At 38.7% G+C, this 20,101-nt stretch overlaps 1 protein-coding gene across 1 annotated transcript in view; it reads left to right on the forward strand.

Annotated features, from left to right (window-relative positions):
* rxfp1 (relaxin family peptide receptor 1) overlaps nucleotides 1–20,101 on the forward strand; it is a 159,137-nt gene that overhangs the window by 110,408 nt on the left and 28,628 nt on the right. The window contains exons 5-11 of the mRNA XM_038300834.1: nucleotides 7,791–7,862; nucleotides 8,366–8,437; nucleotides 16,008–16,079; nucleotides 16,216–16,287; nucleotides 16,465–16,533; nucleotides 16,645–16,716; nucleotides 16,933–17,004. Coding sequence (XP_038156762.1) covers nucleotides 7,791–7,862; nucleotides 8,366–8,437; nucleotides 16,008–16,079; nucleotides 16,216–16,287; nucleotides 16,465–16,533; nucleotides 16,645–16,716; nucleotides 16,933–17,004 — 501 coding nt within the window. The remainder of the gene's footprint in view (nucleotides 1–7,790; nucleotides 7,863–8,365; nucleotides 8,438–16,007; nucleotides 16,080–16,215; nucleotides 16,288–16,464; nucleotides 16,534–16,644; nucleotides 16,717–16,932; nucleotides 17,005–20,101) is intronic.

Raw genomic sequence — 20,101 nt, forward strand, 5'->3', positions numbered from 1 at the left:
CAGTTTGGAAAAGAGGTGGTAGAGCTTGATTTCAAAGGTGGGAATAACAGGGTCACCGTCATCAGGTGATAACCAATCAGATAACTTCAGATGTGATGCAAAAACTGCAAGCGACACGCTCAATTTCTGTAGGGCTTCATAAAAACATTGCTCTGTTACACTCAGCATCTTGCTGTTACGCAATCAGAAAAGCAGAAAGGAGCTGAGAGTGACACATCGTAAATTTTCACCTCCAATGTTGTGATTGGTCGGGCCAAATATTGCTAGACTGAAATATGCCCAGTAATTAAAGCTATAGTGGAGGATCTTTTTTTTCCGGGTCGATCACCAAAATATGTGGTCCTCCTAATTGTCAATCATTCTGGTGAAATGTTTACGTAAGGCCGTCCTACGTTGCTAGGTAGCTTTCTTTTCCTGTGCATGCGCAATTTTAGGTGTATTTGTGTTGTGAGCGACAGTTTCAGCCAGTCACTGAAGCGTGCATTTCTCACCACGTTTCTTTGAAAATTGGCAATGAGCGTTGCAAACAGTAATTTCTAGTATTGTACAGACCTTGGTTCACTTTATGCAGAGGATGTTCATGCAGGGCCTAAACACAAGTTGGTTCATTTTGCTAATTAAAAAAATAAATCTTTATTTATTTGATTTCAATCTTAATGCAATTAAAAGTGTTTTATTTATACTCCAATTTCAAATTTTTTTAATATGAAAATAAATCATCCCTGACTTCTCGACAGGGAACTGACTTTATATTATCCTGTGCAGCTGCCTTATTAAACTGCATGTGATATGAAATGTCTAAGAGGGAATTTTGAGACATATAGAGGACCCAGTTGGGGCCATGAAGATTGTTCAAAAAAAAATTTTTTTATGGAAATTAAAAAAACATTATTTAAAACTGACAAAAACACAACAAAAAGAACAGTTTTCAAAGGGAAAGTATTTTTAAAACAGGAAAAAAGGGAATTGAAACTGAAAAGAAACTTTTAGAACAACTTTTTAGGCTCAAGATTCCTTTGTTTCCCTGCCTTGTCTTTAAAGCATCGATGACAGTTTATGTTTATGTGACTGTTTTAGATAATTAATATGCTTCCCATTTTTTCTCCTTTTTTTCTGTTTTTCCTTTCCTGTTCTACTTACATTGCAGTGTCCATATAATCTGTAAAACTCCCTTCATAATTATAATAAAGCAATTTATATGCATGAAACAAGCGGAACACTATAGCGATAGCCGCACTGCTCCACTTGTGAAAGTAAAATCTGTTGGGCTCTTTTTGGCATCAAGACAATTATTCTTATTGCCACATTGCCAGACAGGACCCTTAAAAAAAAAAAAACATAAAAAATGCAGGTGGACAAAAAATATTTTAGAGATAAAGAAAATAATAAAGATAAATCAGGAAGAAGTCTGCATGTGTGAGTGCTGCGCAAAACTGAGATAAAGTTATTGAAGAAGCCTAAGATGGAGAAAAACCCCATAAAATATAAATAAATGATGAGGCAGCTATTTTTGCACATAAATGCAGTGCAGAAGATCAATACATTTTAAAATAGTTTCTTTCTGTCATCACAATCCCCAAAGACCAAAATCCTATAGGTAAACACTACAATCTATTATGAGAAACCTGAAAAGTTGAAGTGGACATTTATTTTGTTTCTGTCAAAGCTCTCTAACGGTCCCAGCCCAGCGTTTCAATTAGGTTAAGGTCAGAGGCTTGACGAGGTCACATTTTCAGACATGATTTTAAAGTTGCTGCTGTTTTTTTAAGGTCATTTTTCTGTTTGTGACCCAGTTTGAGCCTGAGCTCCAGTTGACAGACAGACCTCAGATTTGACCCGAGAATATTTTGGTATACAGGGGGGGTTCATGACGACAGCAGTGTCCAGATACTGTGGCTGCAAAACAAGCTCAAATCATTTTTAGTCCCCAGTCATGGCTGACCATTCCTGCCAGGTGTGTTGCTTATGCTTTTCTCCAGATGTGAAGCTCTACTTAACAGCCAAATGTCTCTACTTTTATTTATTCTGGCCTTACAAATTGTTTCCCCATATAACAATACAGTTTAGAATATCCTACTTTTTGGGATAGAAAACAGTCGAAAAAAAATTGTAACGTAGAACAAAAAATCGGCATGTTTTTTAAACAACTTTCTGCAATTTTAAGTCCAAATTGGAGATGGGTATTTTTATGTGGCCCCTCTTCAGTGACTACCTCTTAGAAAAAATTAAAAACAAAGCTACAGTAGTATTGGGAAACAAAGTTTAGCTGTGTAAAATGTAATAGTCATATATATCCAGCTGTTATCTCAAGGCCTTAGAGGTTCGTTAGAAAATTATGACCACGGCAGACAGGATACAAAGAAAGTTTGGATTAGAAAATAAATGCATATACAAAGCCTGTTAACATATGACAGAGTTACCTAGTGCTAGCAAATATCGCTGCACAGTTCGTAACAACTGCAAACCTACTTGGACACAGTCATCCGCCTAAAGGTAAAAGACTGGCCAAGCAAAGTCTTAATCAGAATGTCAATGGAGACTCTGAACTTGCTGCATTTGCTACTTATGGACCCACAAATATTTGCAAAAAAGTGCCAAACAAGGTAAAGAAGCCTTGAATTTTGACACAAACCAAAGGCGAGATAGCAAAGATTGGAAAAAAGGTGTTGATGGTGGTCAGAAAAGACCTAAGTCTTTTAGCCCTGCAAATGAACACTGAGTAACACTTTTAACATGCAGCAGAAGATTGTAGAGAGAGAATCATGCTTTTCTTTAGCTGAGAAAGATGAAAAAGCAGAGAAGCTTTTCAAGGTTGATGGAAAATGGTGTACATTCTGCATGTGGTAAATAAAGGAAATAAAATCATGGGACAAATCTAATTTCAGTGAGATTTTATTTTAAAAAGTATCAATACAAAGGGGCAGAAAACTGAATTCATGTCGTGTTTTTCAGTTTTGCATTTATGAACAAAGCAAAGACAACACTCTTAGCTCTGATCTCTGTCCACTAGACCTACATTTGTGATCAAAGTAATAATAGCCTTTTAAAGGAGTGAGTAAGCCACAAAGCCTCCCTAAAATAGCTATGATTACCACACAAAAATGTGTGAAAGAACGTTCCCATTTTGTTGTCATCTATCCATGAAACCTGAAGCATAAAAAGGAAATGAAAATGTTGGAAAATACAGTTTATTAACTCTAACATTACAATAGGAATTTTAAATGAAAATGTGGCCTGTTGGACCATTCCTCTATAAGCTAGTCCATTTGTTCTCATGCTAACTGTAAGTAGGTTACCTTATTAACAGTAGGACTTTGGTGGCTTATTTCTGACAGCTTGGCTTTATGTTTGCATCTTCTCATCATTAAAGAATATTATGATAACTTTAAACCTTACTAGATCACAATGGAACTCATCATTAAATGTTAATAATAATTTTAGCTTATATATATATATAAGCTAAAATGCAACATATATTTTTATCAAATATATGTTGCATTTTGAATAATGTATTTGAAAATATTCTAGAAAAAAAATGCACTTATTGCATAAGCTTTAATAACTGATACCTTTGTCCTTAAATAAGTGCCACTTGTTTGACACCGGATGTGTCATAGAAAGAGTTCACTAATTGAACTTTGCATTGCTGTTATTTGGAACATGCTCCTCTTATATTTCACAATTCCATCATATATACTCAGCTTCATAAATGTGATGTTTGTCAGATCTGCTGATGTTCTATGCTCAACACACCCACTGGAAAATGTGTATTGAAGTATAACTGCTGCCAAATACAGTAATTGACCTGTTTGCTCTGTTGGACTGTGCTTATTTTGAAAAAGTTGAGAATCCACTGATTTTTGTTTGGGTTTTTTTTTTTGAGCAGGTTAAGGGTGCAATTTTCTCTTTTCAACCTTTGTAAGGTTTTTTTTTAATAGCTGAGTCTGTATCTTCAGGTTGTGAGGGGCTCTCATACTGGCCTTGTCACACATTTAACAGATGTTGAATGCAGCCAAGAGCAACAGAGCGTATGTCTTGGTCCACGCAGCAAAATGCCATGCAGAGCAAGTATTTTTGCAGGAACAAGCAGAAATGTAGGAATACCTCAGCTGGGCTGAAGCTAAAAGCTGGCAAACAGGCAGTTCTTTTATTCGTTCTTTTTTTGTGCAGACGACATTGTAGTGGAAATCTTTTGTATAGAATAGTATGGTAACAGATATACTTTTGTGTTGGAAAATTAAAAAGATAAAACATACAGTATCAAGTGTGAATTCCTATTCGATAGTGCTTCAAGATATAGATATGTTCATTCCGTCCATAACAGAAGCATGTCTGTTGATGTTCTTTGTGCAAAAACCATTAAGATGCTGTGTAAGAGTGTCAGTTTCAAATTTGCTGCCGATTTTGAACAAGGGGACCAAAGAACATTGGGTTCTAATTTCCCCAAAGTCTATTAACCTACCACCTCCAAGAGCCCGGTATAACTGCAAGTAACGAAATGACAATTTAATCATGTTTTAATCCGTTAAAAGCTCTGAAGGCAACAAAAGAGTGAACTGGAGGATATCAAGTCTCTGAATAAAGCTGAGTTTATAAGGCATCTCAGCCTCATTCCTTGTGTGCATTGTTTACGGAGTTATGGGCTTCTCACTGCTAAACAAGTGTAAAAAAGATGTAAGAGTTCATTATTTATTAGTCTGTTTGTGCTTGTGTGTGAAAAATCATTTTTTAATGTCTGCTTGCCTGAGGTATTACCCTAGCCTATTCAAAGGGCATATGTATACTTTAAAAAAAGGGGGGCCTTTGTGCCAAGAATGTGAAATGAACATTGTCTCTTTTTTAAATGGATATACAAAAAAAAATCCTTTCATATTAATCCTTTTTAACGCAAGGATAATTTTAATCTCAGTTTGAATAGTTATTGGAATTATGTTTTGCATTTTGCAGAAGGTCATATAGGAGACCCATCAAACATGTATTGGAAGGTACTCTAATCTCTAATCAGATGAGACTGCGAATTGCTTTTTCTCTTACAACAAAGCAGAAAACTAAACAGCTATACCCCATATTACCTATGTAATCTAAGAAAATTTACTGCTTCTTATTCCCTGTTTTCGGATCATCAGAATCTGTTAATTGTTCCACTTACCAGATTAAAGACAAAGGATGGCCGAACCTTTCAGTCCACAGCACCAACGCTGTGAGACAGTTTGCTTGACACTGTGGGACCTTTTAAAAGCTATCAAGAACTTTGTATTGAAAGGGGTCTTTTGTTTATTTGATTTCTTATTGTGTTATATATTGTCATTTTCTTCTTTTTATTAGTTGTTTTTATTGTTGTTTCAGTGGTTTTCTGTAAGCAAAGTGCTGGTTTTGTCAATAAAGGGCACTTAATTAATTAATCCGCTGTACTTACTCACTTAAGAACTTACTTAACTGAGACAGAGCTCCACCCACTAATCTCTATTTATTCACTGGATTGCTGATAGGCCGTTGGTAGTACAGGGTAGACTGAAGTCACCAGCCGCCATATTGGTACTCCCTACTTAGACCGGTCGCAATGTAAACAATATATGTGCAGCAGCATCAAACAATGTTTATTTTCTCATTTTCAGGGGGGGCTTAAGACTAAAAATAAATCCATCACAAAGACATTAAAGTGATGCTAAATTGATGATGTACATGTATTATACATGTATTAATTACGTTGCTATGTTAATTAAATATTACATATGATTTCAAGATTGTATATCAAGACTGAATTACATGTACATGTCTCATGCATGCACATTTGCAAATTGTGCATGCATGATGACTTATACTTTTATGCTGTGTCAGTGCATTAGCCTTTAAATCTGACATAGATGTACAATAGAGCTAAATTAGTGAATCGATTTAATAACTCCGCAGAGCTTCAGTTTCTACACTAGCAAATTCACATAATTGGCAAAATAACAGGCAACATCAAATTCATACTTTTATTTTTTTAATTATAGTTGCTACAAGATTCTGACAATTTGCATATACTATACATGCAAGTATGTATTCACAAACACACACATACAGTATCCAGTGATTGAATACCTTTATAACATAACTTGCACATTTAGTGTAAATTCACATTCAAATATACATAGACATTTTTTTGTCAATGTAACATGCAATATGACACATGACTCTTTCAAATGGAAAATATGCCAAACACTAGAAAAATGACAGCATTATCCATTTAATCAAAAATTACCACATTGACATGCCACAGTGAATTACTTTCCATTTACTCTACTTTTGATTTTCAAACCTTAGCCACAGTTTCGAAGCTAACTTGGTCAATGTCTTCAAATCGGTCCGAGATAGCCAGACTAATGTTATGATAAATACTGTACTATAGGATACAGCGGCGTATTTATCGATTATCGTCCAAAGGGCCTTGTTTCATACATTTTACCAGGGCAGGAGAAACAAATGACTGGGAGATGCGGGCAGAGCTAAAGAAGCAGCTCAAATTCCCTGAGGAGATAGCCCACACTAGCCTGAGACCAGACATTGTTCTGTGGTCTAAAGGTACCAAGCAGGTGGTGCTCATTGAGCTGATTATCCCCTGGGAAGAGAGGATGGAGGAGTCCTATGAGCGTAAGCTCAATAAATACCAAGCCCTCATCCTAGAGAGTCAGCAAAATGGATGGAAGACCTGGAAGACCTCCCCAGTGGAGGTGGGCTGCAGAGGCTTTGCTGGATGGTCACTTTGGAGAGACCTTGGACTACTGGGAATTGAAGGGCTGGCCAGGAAGAGGCTTGTAGCCAACGCCACTAAGCGGGCTGAGGAGGCATCTCGCTGGATTTGGATGCAGCGCGAGGTGCGCTGGCAGAACCGAAGCACTGAGTAAACTGAAACTGAATATAGAGTTGGGTGGCATTCAGTAGGGGTGGGTCCAGGACGCTGGATGTGCCGTTGAGCCCCTCCGAGGTGTCATGGGCTTAAATCAACGAAATATCAGTGAAGGGGGGTGCCCATTTGACAACCTGCTGAACCTACCCAACTCCTATTCCAGTCACAGAGACCTAGTGGTGCCTTGAGGGAAGGAGAGAGAGAGCAATGCCACTGGCCCACAGATGGTGCAGGGGCAAGTACCTGTAAAGGTGGGCCAGTTGCGATATCCCTTATCATATTTTGCATATTCTTGGTTAATACATCCACTAACCTTTGAAACGTCTTCCCAGAGCCAGCAAAGTGCTTGTTTTTGCAGCTAAATGCTACACAGGTAGGCATTTTTATGGTGAGAGTGGGGAGTACCAAGATGGCGGCAGATGACTTCACTTTTTCGGGCTATCAGCAACCCAATGAATAAATAGAGATCAGTGGCTTCACCTAGAAACAGCACAATGTTAGAATGGCCCAAAGTCAAATTCAACCTGTGGTAAAATGTCAACACAGTGGCTCACAGATGTTTTCCATCAAAACTGACTAAGCTTTGGCTGTTTAGCAAAGTAGATCAACATTTTGTTTATCTTGCTGTGCAAATCTGAAAGAGATGTACTTCAAATTTGAATGGCAACAAATGCTGGTTCTTTAAAGCAATAATCAAAAAGGGAGTAATCTATTTAATAACAAATGTGCCCTATTTTTATGTTCAAAACGTCAAAATCATGTTTTATTTTCCTGCCACTTTGCTTTGAGTTGGTATGTCTGATGAAGGCCCTGCAGAATATGCTGGAATTTGTGGTCTATAAAGTTGGCTGCAAAATAACCTATTTCTGTAATGTGATCATAATTCCTGCATTTCTCATAGGTCTTTGCAAAAGAACAGACTTCAGAGACTGAAAGCAAAAGGATTCTTCATCTACCAAAGCCTTCAGAAGTTGTGAGTTTTTATGATCTGTTTTGTCTTTCTCCATCATTTTCTATGTGCAGAAGATACAACAAAAGACTCAGAGGACCATAGGGCCTGCTGGCAATGAAGCTTTATGTACAGAAGCTGACTTTTGTTATTTATCAAGCTTGTACAGCGTCCCTGAAGATGTCAGAGCGAGGACAGGTCTGATTCTTTGCCAGATTCAGTTTGGCTGCTTTGGACGGTTGGCCCTCTGTTGGTTTAAACAGATTGTTTATTATTCAGTATTTACATGTACCACATACTCAGACACAGCTGTTGGTTGGAAAATTAACTATAGTGCTGAAAATCACCATAACATTGTATTTGTAACACTTGGTTTTGACATGTTACCCTTGGATTTAGACCTTCCTTTATAGATTTAGAATTCCTTCACTCTACAAGCACAAGCAAATTTTGGTTTTGCAATGCTGTCTGTTTTTGTTTCCTCATTAATTCATCACCCTCAAGATGCTCGTGTGCTTCTTTTGTAGATATCTACAGCACAACAATATTCAAGATGTGAGTCCCGATGCTTTCAGAGGGCTTCAGAATTTAACAAGGCTGTGAGTAAAGCAGATTTGTTTTAGTCCCAAGACAATCAAGCCTGTTTTTTTTTTCTTTCTGTTTTTGTTTTAGAGCCAAATGAACACGAGGACCTGATCAGAGCTCCTGTATAATTTTATATTAGGATTTGAACCTGGCCCATCCATTGTAGGGAGTTTTTAAGGGTATTAAACATATTTTTATTCAGTTAGGTCCTTGGAATACCCATTGAGGGAAAAATCTAACCCCCAATTTCAGCTATGTCAATGTATAGCCAGTATATTATGCAGTAGCCAGTATATTAAAGCACAAATCTAGAAAAAGGAAGCAAATAAAAATGATCATAAAACAATTTGATTTAATAAGAATATTTATTCAAAACAGAGACAGAGGAATAAATAATGTCAGTTTAAAAGGTTTGTTGAAGAATATCCTTGATGTAAGACGCATAATTAACAGAGTACCTCTACGGTAAGTCATGGCTGTATACAGGTGAAACTGTTGTAGGATGACTTTGTTTCTAACTAGATAAACCCTCTGAATATAGATTGGCTCTTACAGCGCAATTAAACGTTAAAAATTGAACCTCTAGATGGGTGCATCACATGTCTCAGTGGTAAAGCAGCCATTCCAATCCTCTGCTCAGCTGTCCTGGGTTTAATGTTTAACTCCAGGCTGGTTGATGCTTGCAATCCCATTTTCCTTTTACCCTTGTCAGATCACTGATGTATAAAACCAACAGCTCCACTAATAAAGAAAAAAAATGAGTTAGACTTTTATCTAGCACAGCTAGTCATTTGCCACTGGTGAATTAGAGTCTGGATCAACACTGAGTGCTTTTTGTTCTTATTTTGTTTTGTGTTTTTTAGTTGTTTTTTTTAGTTTTTTGGTTGGTTGGTTTGTTTTTTTTACTGATGTTCAGGTGGGAGATTAAAAAAGAAGTATAACTATTTTCAGTTCTGATCATGTAACCCTGTGTCCTCTGAAGCAAGGTTTGCTTACAAACATTTTAAACAAATCAGAACATAATAGTTATTTTTTTTTACCTTTTTTTGTTTGACTGTAGAAGTTTTATATGTCTACCTTTAACTTTGCACCTTCAAAAAGCTTTTGTGGTTTGAAAAAGGCCTTCACAGAAGTGAGGTAGGAACTGAACAGTCCAGGTAGAGCTGGAAAGAATTGCTGTAACGAGTATAGGTCCAGGATGTCAACATCTGAATTGGTGCAGAACATTCTTTTCTAGTGACTGTAGATGAATGAGCAGAGCCGACATGTGGGCAGCAACACAGGCTGGTTTTCCCAGAGATAAGGAGACGAGTAAGGGAGGAGCAAAGCTAGTGGATGTTCAAAGGCGAAAAACTGAGCTCACAGGCTGAGGCCTGAGGCAGATGCAGAGCAGGGAATAACTCTGGTAAACAACAGAGATTAGCAATCAGGTAATCCCTCAAGTGAAAATGGTCCAACTGTTTCAGACCATACTGACTATATAGTATACTGCAGGAGTTGATTGGTTATTCTTTTCAGATCAGAAGTTGTTTGCTGGATGTTAGGATTATGTTTATTTTTGTTTATCTCTTTAGATTTTTCTTTGATGTCACAAAAGGATGTTTGTTGAGAAAAATAAAAACACACATCTTTAACTCAAATAGTAAATGAACCTGTTATACACCATTAAAAAGACATCTTGGCATTCAGGAAATGTGTAAAGGCACAGTTGACTTAAAGTGAAAGGTTGCTCAACTCTGGGCCTTCAGGCCTGGTGTCATGGTGCACATTTTAGAATGCAATCCAGGATCCAGTAGGTCATAAACTAAAGGATGCCTTTCAGCAGTGTCACTCTATAGAGTGACGCAAGATAAACACCAATATGAATGGAGGGTGCAAATCAAGAAATAACCTCCTGCATCCAATTCATCACCTTTCAACAGTGATGGGACTAACGGCGTTGAAAGTAACGGCGTTACTAACGGCGTTACCTTGTTTTAGTAACGAGTAATCTAACTAATTACTTTGACTGTAACTATAACGCAGTTACCATTGCAGACACCCCGTTACTGCGCGTTACTCAAGTCGCACAATGAACCTTTTTTCATGATAAGACTCGTGCGCAGCTGCGTGAAGCTGACACCCCACCCACGTCAAAAAACTCTGCAAATAGACTGAATGGTTAGTGCAATGTTAGTGCAGATTTGTGCAGAAAAAAATATTGTTTGTGCTACTTTTGTTTAAGAGATATTAAAGATTATTTTTTTAGGTCATCCAGAGGTGCGCGCCTTGTCATGAGAGAGGGGAGGATGAGATGAGGGTAGGTGGGTGTTTCTGCTGGCGGGTGTTAACGTACAGCACACACAGAGAGATGGAGAGTGAGGATGACTCCAGCAGCAAAACAGCGTTTTCCTGATGGAAATACAGGTGTTACGTCGAGCTGCGTTTCCCCATCAGATACGGTTTCCTCTGCATCTCCGCACAGCGCAGGCGGCACCAGTCACCGCGCAAGCGACAGGAAACGCGCATGCTCGCTAAAGGCGCGCAACAGTCGCCCTGTGCTCGCGCCACAGGAGAACTATGGAGAGCGTGAATGATCAAATGATTAACCTGACAACAGCCAGAAATGATAGCCTATATGGAGAAAGGGAGAAATCTGGATGGATGGATGGATGGATGGATGGATGGATGGATGGATGGATGGATGGATGGATGGATGGATGGATGGATGGATGGATGGATGGATGGATGGATGGATGGATGGATGGATGGATGGATGCTCTGACTTTTCAACCTACTGTATTTTTTATTTTAAACATTATTTGATGGCCTTTGTGGCAGGGATGGAGATCCATATTTTATGTCACACACAGAGTATACATCTAGATAGATAGATGGATAGATAGATGCTGCAGTATCTATAACAACCCAAACACACAGGATTTCAGAATTAGACATCCCCAGTTATTAATTTCACCAGATCGGATCGCCCTGTTAAAAAACTTAGCATGGCGTTCCCCCCTGATGTCATTTACATTGAGTTGCAATAAATGCAAAACTCTCTGCAGGTTCTTGTCTTTGTCGTCCGCTCTATTAAGCCGGCTTTGGAAACACACCGCGAGAAGGTGGGGGCCGGGTGGTGAGGGTTACGGGGGCGAGAAACGCAAAAGTAACGCAATAGTTACTTTTACTAGTAACTAGTTACTTTTATTGTGGAGTAACTCAGTTAGTAACTCAGTTACTTTTTGGGAGAAGTAACTAGTAACTATAACTAATTACTTTTTCAAAGTAACGTGCCCAACACTGCCTTTCAAATGAGTAAAAAATTAGTAGCTTCCTGTTTCCACAAACGTTTTGATTATTCTGAACTTATTCGGGTAGGTAAAACTCGGTACCCATGAAAAAGCTCTATGACTTAAGCCCTTGTGACATTTAGACGGCATATGCCTGATGTCCTAACCCTAACCCAGAATCTCCTAAAATGCTGGCATGTGCACAGCCTAGCTTATGCATAACGCATGGCAGCATAATGCCGAGATGCTTGTGCATCATTTCATGGGCATTACGAAGCATCACTTAAAGCTGCTCCCCTCAGGAGCAGCGATGAGCCCGGAAGAGCCTGGTAAGCATAAAAAGACGTTGTTGATAGCGGTATTAACCTAGCTGCTGTTTACCACCCATGGTCGGGGCCATGGGCGTGAACGCAGGGGGGATCCATCACACTCACCTTCTCGCTCAGCCTATGATGGGGATGCAGACTGGAGGAATACAGATGCTTTCCTCCTGTGAACCCCCTTTTATACCATAACGCAGCCAATATGCCATTATACAGTAGTTATAAGTTAGAAAACACGTTCAGCGGTCATCTGGAACACGTCAAATACGTTGATATGCCTTGGAGATAAGTTCTTGATAAGTCAGGCATAAGTTATACACAAGTTACTCATAGGTTTTAGATAAGTTAGACTTAACATATGTCAATGATCATATAACTTACCTGTAATTTATGGTCCATGTATGACATTCCCTGGCATACGAAATTCAAAATACTTGCCGCATGATGACGTGTGTCAGCATGTTCATAGCTTATACAAAATGTACCCACAAGTTATTGAACGTATGCCAGTGTTTTTGCCAAATTTTTCATATATATATAAAAAAAAGATATATATATATATATATATATATATATATATATATATATATATATATATATATATATATATATATATATATATATATATATATATATATATATATATATATATTAGTGGTGGGCCATTATCAGCGTTAATGTGCTGCTTTAAACAAAATATCCACGTTACTCTATTCTCAAAGTTAGGCTTGGAGCTGAGTCTACATTGATGAAGACTTTCTCCTTAATATTGTAGCGTGTTTGCCAGCAGTTAGTAACTCTCACTAAATCTAAGGTCCAGCAACGATGCTCTTTTTTTATGCAATGCAAAATACCAGGAAATGCTTGTTCCCGTATATTCAACTGGTGAAACGTTCTCCCAATGGTACCAATGTTCACACTTAAGGCTGATTTATACTTCGAAACCAGGTCGTCTGCGTGTGTGTCTCAGTGAACACAGAGGCGTCCCCGTCCCTTCCGCAGACACTCTGCTGCAGCTCTCCCAAACTGTAGGTGACTACAGACAGTGCCGCAGACAGAGGCCTCTGATTGCTTAAATCTACATCCGCTCTACACTATGCGTATCTCCCGTTTGGTACCTTACCGGCTTGTTTTGTTTATTTGACTCATGAAGTTGGACTAGAAGAACGCGGTGTGCGAGAACGCTGGGACTCTTTTCCACCTGTATCCCTGCTCTTTTTGGCCCTCATGTCCTTCCGAAAAAACTTGATTTTCCCCTTTTGTGAAGTAACATAGCGCAGACCACGCTTCAATATTGAGCATAAATCAAAAATGTCTGCATCATACCTGCGACAAGCTCACTGCGACACACTGCTGCGGGAGTATAACCAGCCCTTTAAAGCTGCAACCTCCAGAACATAATGTTAGCTTAGTATGAACAGACTACCAATATAAACAACCCTCTTTAACCTCTCAAAACATTTACAAATAATAATTCAGAATGCATGAAAATTACACTGGTAAAATGTTTACCAATATAGACATGTTAGACATCGTTGGAAAGCTTAGATTCTCCACAATTCAACAACATAGTTCATTTTATGGACACAGTGAGCACCAATGCACAATTATAGCAGATAAGACAGCATGTCAAAATGTACCATGACAAAGCAGCCACAACAAGCAGGCAAGCTCATCTTTATAACTGCTGTTCAAAAAATACCTATTTTCAAGAATGAAAAAAATAACTTTAAATCTTTTTTAAACTGATGCAGCTTGGGTGTTTTACTCAACCAATTTTCATGTATATATTCGGAAACTAGAGGGGGATTACCTTTCAAATAATGTATCCCACATGAAATTCAAGCTTACAGTTCCTGAGTTATTTGCTTTTCCATTTGGGTATGAGAATTTCCTAAAATGAGGTTGATATTAAGAGGTTAACACAAAACTAGGATAAAATGGCGATGTTTTCCCCATCTTGACATTACCCAGCAGCCCTTGCTGCTACTCCAGCCTCACAGGACATTAAAATGACTGCCTGAGTGACTGGTGGAAAAAGGAGAAATAGAGCCATGACCTAGTATGTAGGCTGTCAGTTCAGAATTTGTGTTTATGTGAATAAACAGTTATTAAACACAAATATATTTTATTGAATATTATTTTTTTCATCACCAGTTATCATTGTAGAAAAGCCTTTTCAAGCAGTCTGATCTCAATCTTCTTTTTCTCTCTTCTGTAAACATTAATTAATAATAAAGTTATTGTTATTCTGATTCAAATGAGCCATTTTAATCTAGATTAATTCCAAGATCACAATGAGATTAATCTAGATAAAAAAAAGTTATCTATGCTATATTCACATGTATATCCACTGATATATATATATATATACTACCGTTCAAAAGTTTGTGGTCACCCAAACAATTTTGTGTTTTCCTGAAAAGTCACACTTATTCACCACCATACGTTGTGAAATTAATAGAAAATAGAGTCAAGACATTGACAAGGTTAGAAACAATGATTTTTATTTTCACATCAATCTTTGCTTTCGTCAAAGAATCCTCCATTTGCAGCAATTACAGCATTGCAGACCTTTGGCATTCTAGCTGTTAGTTTGTTGAGGTAATCTGGAGAAATTGCACCCAACGCTTCCAGAAGCAGCTCCCACATGTGGGATTGGTTGGCACTTCTTGTGTACCATACAGTCAAGCTGCTCACACAACAGCTCAATGGGATTCAGATCTGATGACTGCACTGGCCACTCCATTACCGATAGAATACCAGCTGCCTGTTTCTGCTCTAAATAGTTCTTGCACTATTTGGAGGTGTGTTTAGGGACATTGTCCTGTTTTAGGATGAAATTGGCTCCAATCAAGCGCTGTCCACTGGGTATGGCATGGCGTTGCAAAATGGAGTGATAGCCTTCCTTATTCAGAATCCCTTTTACCCTGTACAAATCTCCCACCTTACCAGCACCAAAGCAACCCCAGACCATCACATTACCTCCACCATGCTTAACAGATGGCGTCAGGCATTCTTCCAGCATCTTTTCGTTTGTTCTGCGTCTCACAACGTTCTTCTTTGTGATCCAAACACCTCAAACTTGGATTCATCTGTCCACAACACTTTTTTCCAGTCGTCCTCTGTCCAAAGTCTGTGTTCTTTTGCCTATCTTAATCTTTTTATTTTATTGGCCAGTCTCAGATATGGCTTTTTCTTTGCCTGAAGCCCAGAATCCCGCAGCCGCCTCTTCACTGTAGATATTGACACTGGTGTTTTGCGGGTACTATTTAATGAAGATGCCAGTTGGGGACCTGTGAGGCGTCTGTTTCTCAAACTAGAGACTCTAATTTACTTATCCTCTTGCTCAGTTGTGCAACGCGGCCTCCCACTTATTTTTCTACTCTGGTTAGAGCCTGTTTGTGCTGTCCTCTGAAGGGGTTAGTACACACCGTTGTAGGAAATGTTCAATTTCTTAGCAATTTCTCGCATGGAATAGCCTTCATTTCTAAGAACAAGAATAGACTGTCGAGGTTCAGATGAAAGTTCTCTATTCTGGCCATTTTGAGCGTTTAATTGACCCCACAAATGTGATGCTCTAGAAACTCAATCTGCTCAAACGAAGGTCAGTTTTGTAGCTTCTGTAATGAGCTGAAATGTTTTCAGATGTGTGAACATGATTGCACAAGGGTTTTCTAATCATCAGTTAGCCTTCTGAGCCAATGAGCAAACACATTGTACCATTAGAACACTGGAGTGATAGTTGCTGGAAATTGACCTCTATACACCTATGTAGATATTGCACCAAAAAACAGACATTTGCAGCTAGAATAGTCATTTAGCACATTAGCAATGTATAGCGTGTATTTCTTTAAAGTTAAGACTAGTTTAAAGTTATCTTCATTGAAAAGTACAGTGCTTTTCTTTAAAAAATAAGGACATTTCAATGTGACCCCAAACTTTTGAACGGTAGTGTGTATATATGATGTATGTATTTTTTTCTTCAGATATCTGAGCTACAACAAGATAACAGTCTTGATGCCTGGAGTGTTTAAGGATCTACACAGACTGGAGTGGCTGTGAGTTTTTTTCCTGTTTCCTGCATATCCCTCCTTTCACTGTTGTATTATACATCACACATTCCTCTACTGATGTAGTTTTATCCAAATCAGTGATCCAAAAAATGAGACATTGCAATCCTGTTTGTCTTTTCAGGATTCTTGAAAACAACAATATCCATCAGATATCTACCATGACATTTTCAGGGCTGAACTCTCTTGTTTTACTGTGAGTTTCTGCTTCAAAATTGTATATTTTTTCTTTCTTGTATTTTCATCTGGTGTTTTTTTTTCTTATTATTTGAAGTGACTGTTTAGAGATGCCACTCCTGTGGATAAAAGCAGAGGTATTTGAAAATGTAGAAAAAATGTGCTACATTGTTTTTCCTTTTGGTATCATTGACAGGGTTTTGTTGAACAACTCACTGACAAAGTTGGATGACATTTGTCGGGAAATGCCCAGGCTAAACTGGCTGTAAGTTGGATGTCACGGTGTATGTGTTTTTTTTGTTTTTTGTTTTTTGGGGGAGGGGGTCTTTCTATACATGCTCATTCTGTGTGCTCATTTTAAAACATTACCTTGCAGAGACTTGGAGGGAAATCTAATTGAAAAGATTGGAAATGCCTCTTTCCGCTCATGCACCATGTTGACAGTTCTGTAAGTGCAAATTTCCATAATTGAATCCGTAGCAAAGGTTTGCTTTGAAAATATTTATTTCTGACGTAAGCTTGAAAATCAAACATGGCTTCACTTAAAATCGATGCCACCTTGTAGCCAGAGCATGCAGTCAGTAAAGGCAGTTCATTAAGTGGAAATAAGAGGGTCCAGAAACAACAGTATAAACCATGTTTTGTGTTTATTGGCTTTTCTCAGGGTGTTGCAGCGAAACAGGATCAGCTATATACACGAACAGGCTTTCTCAGTCCTCCAAAAGCTCGGAGAACTGTAAGTAATTTCCTCATTTATTTTTGTTTTCTGATGGCAGGAAAAAACTTTAGGAAAGATGGAATTAAACATGTAAGAATGTGAATCATTTGTAAGTGGCGTCATGCAATGTGACTTCGAGATTTAAGGCCATTATCAAAACAGAGTGTTTTGAAGAAGTGTTTGAAAATGAAGAAAGCTGCATATTCTGGGGAAGGGCTGCTGAAAGGAACAACAAGATTTCAGGATCTGTCTAATGATATTGCAGCTATGATGAAAGCTTCACTGAACAAGCTCATGACTGCTTCATACTGAAGACCATTTGTGGTTAATTCGAGGCTAAGATGCTCGTTAAGATTTTCTAGTTCGTTAGGAGGAGTTAGTTTGTTGCCCTGAAATGTTTTTGCCACTGCAGTAGATATTTCATCAAATGACATTTGAACTGGATTTGTTTTCTCTACAAGATGGTAAGAAATGGCTGCCCTGAACTTTTGACCCCTCTTTTAGAAATCCTCTGATTTTCTACTTCATTGGCTTTTGTGCCTATTATCAAGTCTTCCTATAAAGTTTTTATTGAATTTCCTCCAAAGGTCTGTCGCCAGAGGATACGGTCATTGGCCTTTCCTTTCATATAAATACTAGGACAAAGTTCAAATCACTTCAGTAACACATTTAAGATGATTTTTAATTATATTTTTCTTATTGCCACTCAAGCACTTGTACAGTACGGATGGGTATCCTTTAGAAATTGTGGGAATAATGTGTCATAGAAGAGGTTTCTTTATACGTACAGGTTCATCTTAATGGCATTTTAGTTTCTAATCTGGACGAGAGGCTGTCAAAGAGCGATCACATGAAAATGAATGGAAGAAAAATAGGTCAGCGAGCAGGAACAGGAGAGAGAGGAGAAGCAATATGTGTGCATATTAAAGGAATAGTACACCCAAAACATGATTAGCCTTCATTTTCTACTCACCCCCATGCTGAACAAAACTCTGGAGTACTTTTTTGATATCTCAAATGCATCTGGAGATCTGGGAGGCTTCTTGCTGTCTGCTGATATTCAAATAATTGAGGTCTATGGCGCCCGAGACAGAAAGGTCCATAAAAGTCCACAAAAACGTGTCAATATGTAATCCAAGTGTCCTGAGTGGGTAGCGTCCATAATTTACTCGAAACGAAGTCATTTAGAACGTTTTAGAGCCTAAACAGTAGTGTATAGGATTTCCTAATAGCGCCCCCATGCGCGCTCACGATTCTACGGAAGCCGGCAGACCAAACCAGCGCATTCAGCTCGGCAAATAACTCATGCTCTTCCTCAACACTGAAGTCCTCAGACATTTTTCTTTCGTTGTTTCTTTCTTTGCACAGGTAAACAGAACATTTCTTCTTCTACGCTTGCATTATCGGCAGAGCAGACGCTGAATGCGCACTTTCTTCCGGTTTGGTCTGCCGGCTTCCGTAGAATCGTGAGCGCGCATGGGGGCGCTATTAGGAAATCCTATACACTACTGTTTAGGCTCTAAAACGTTCTAAATGACTTCGTTTCGAGTAAATTCTGGATGCTACCCACTCAGGACACTTGGATTACATTGGACGAGCAGTATGGAGGAATATTGACACGTTTTTGTGGACTTTTATGGACCTTTCTGTCTCGGTCACCATAGACCTCCATTATTTGAATGTCAGCAGACAGCAAGAAGCCTCCCAGATCTCCAGATGCATTTGAGATATCAAAAAAGTACTCCAGAGTGTTGTTCAGCATGGGGGTGAGTAGAAAATGAAGGCTAATCATGTTTTGGGTGTACTGTTCCTTTAAGGTTTTCCTAATAATCAATAACGTAGGAAAGAAATACATTTTTGGTCCCACAGAGGAGAAATTTCATTGTGAAAGTGGTAAACCAAGAAAACACAAGACTAGATAATATAAAAATGACACTGTTTTTTAAAATAAAGTTCACAGCAGAACAGAAAACTGCGGCCAAACACAAGGCCCAGCAGAACACATCCGCCGTCGATTGGAGGAGCAAGATGCACAAATTTATGGACAACCTCAGACTCTCCGTGAGTTATACTGTCTTGTGGAAACTAACAATCAAAAGCTTCAGAGCTATGCTAATTTCATGAACAGTGCTAACGCCACACCGGCAGCGCAACCTTTTCCGGGTCCAGTTCCCCCTCCGAGGTCACCAGCAGTGACGTCATCAGAGTTCCGCCCAAGCCTTCCTGAAAAATTCTCTGGTAATATGAAGGATTGCAGAGGATTTTTATTTCAGTGCAGATTATTGTTCCAGAACTCTCCAAACAGCTTTTCGACGGACTTTAAGAAAATAACCTTCCCTTAATCACTCCCATCCTTCACACTTTACACTGGCTGCCCATTCACGCCCGTATAGAGTACAAGATTCTTCTGCACACCCATCACTGTGTGCACGGTGCGGCCCCCATGTATCTCACTGAACTGCTCACACCACACACCTCTTCCCGGACCCGGTCAGGCCAACAGCACCGTCTGGCCCCACCCAGGACACGGCTAAAAACAATGGGCGACAGGGCCTTCGAAGCCGCAGCTCCCCGTCTGTGGAATGCCCTCCCAGACCACCTTAGGGCCCCACAGACGGTGGATTGTTTTAAGAAAGGACTAAAAACTTTCCTTTTTAGAAATTCCTACAATTGTTGATTTTAGATTTTTTTTAATAGGCTACGTATGCCTTTTAATGTATTGATTTTAATGACTGTCTTTTTACTCTGTTTTTAATGTTATGGTCTTTTAAACTTGTTTTGTAGCACTTTGAGATTTGAAATCAAATGTAAAGTGCATGATAAATAAAATTCATTATTATTATTATTATTAACCTTTATTCTCTCTCAACTAACAGGAAGAGCTTTGGAGTGGGCCCAGGCCAGATTTCCCTCATTTGAAAGTCTCAACTGCCGATACTCTGATTTCATTTCTGAATTCTCCCAGGTTTTTAATCAGGAAACTGATCAAACAATTGACTCTCGTGCTCTTTTCAGTATTAAGCAGGGAGATTCATCTGTGGCTGATTTTTCGATCAACTTCCGGGTTAAGGCAGCAGCTTCCGGATGGAATCAAAGTGCTCTGAAGGGAGCTTAT

This window comes from Cyprinodon tularosa, unplaced genomic scaffold (assembly GCF_016077235.1).
Source record: "Cyprinodon tularosa strain WSP-4 unplaced genomic scaffold, ASM1607723v1 ctg458, whole genome shotgun sequence".
Lineage (NCBI taxonomy): Eukaryota > Metazoa > Chordata > Actinopteri > Cyprinodontiformes > Cyprinodontidae > Cyprinodon > Cyprinodon tularosa.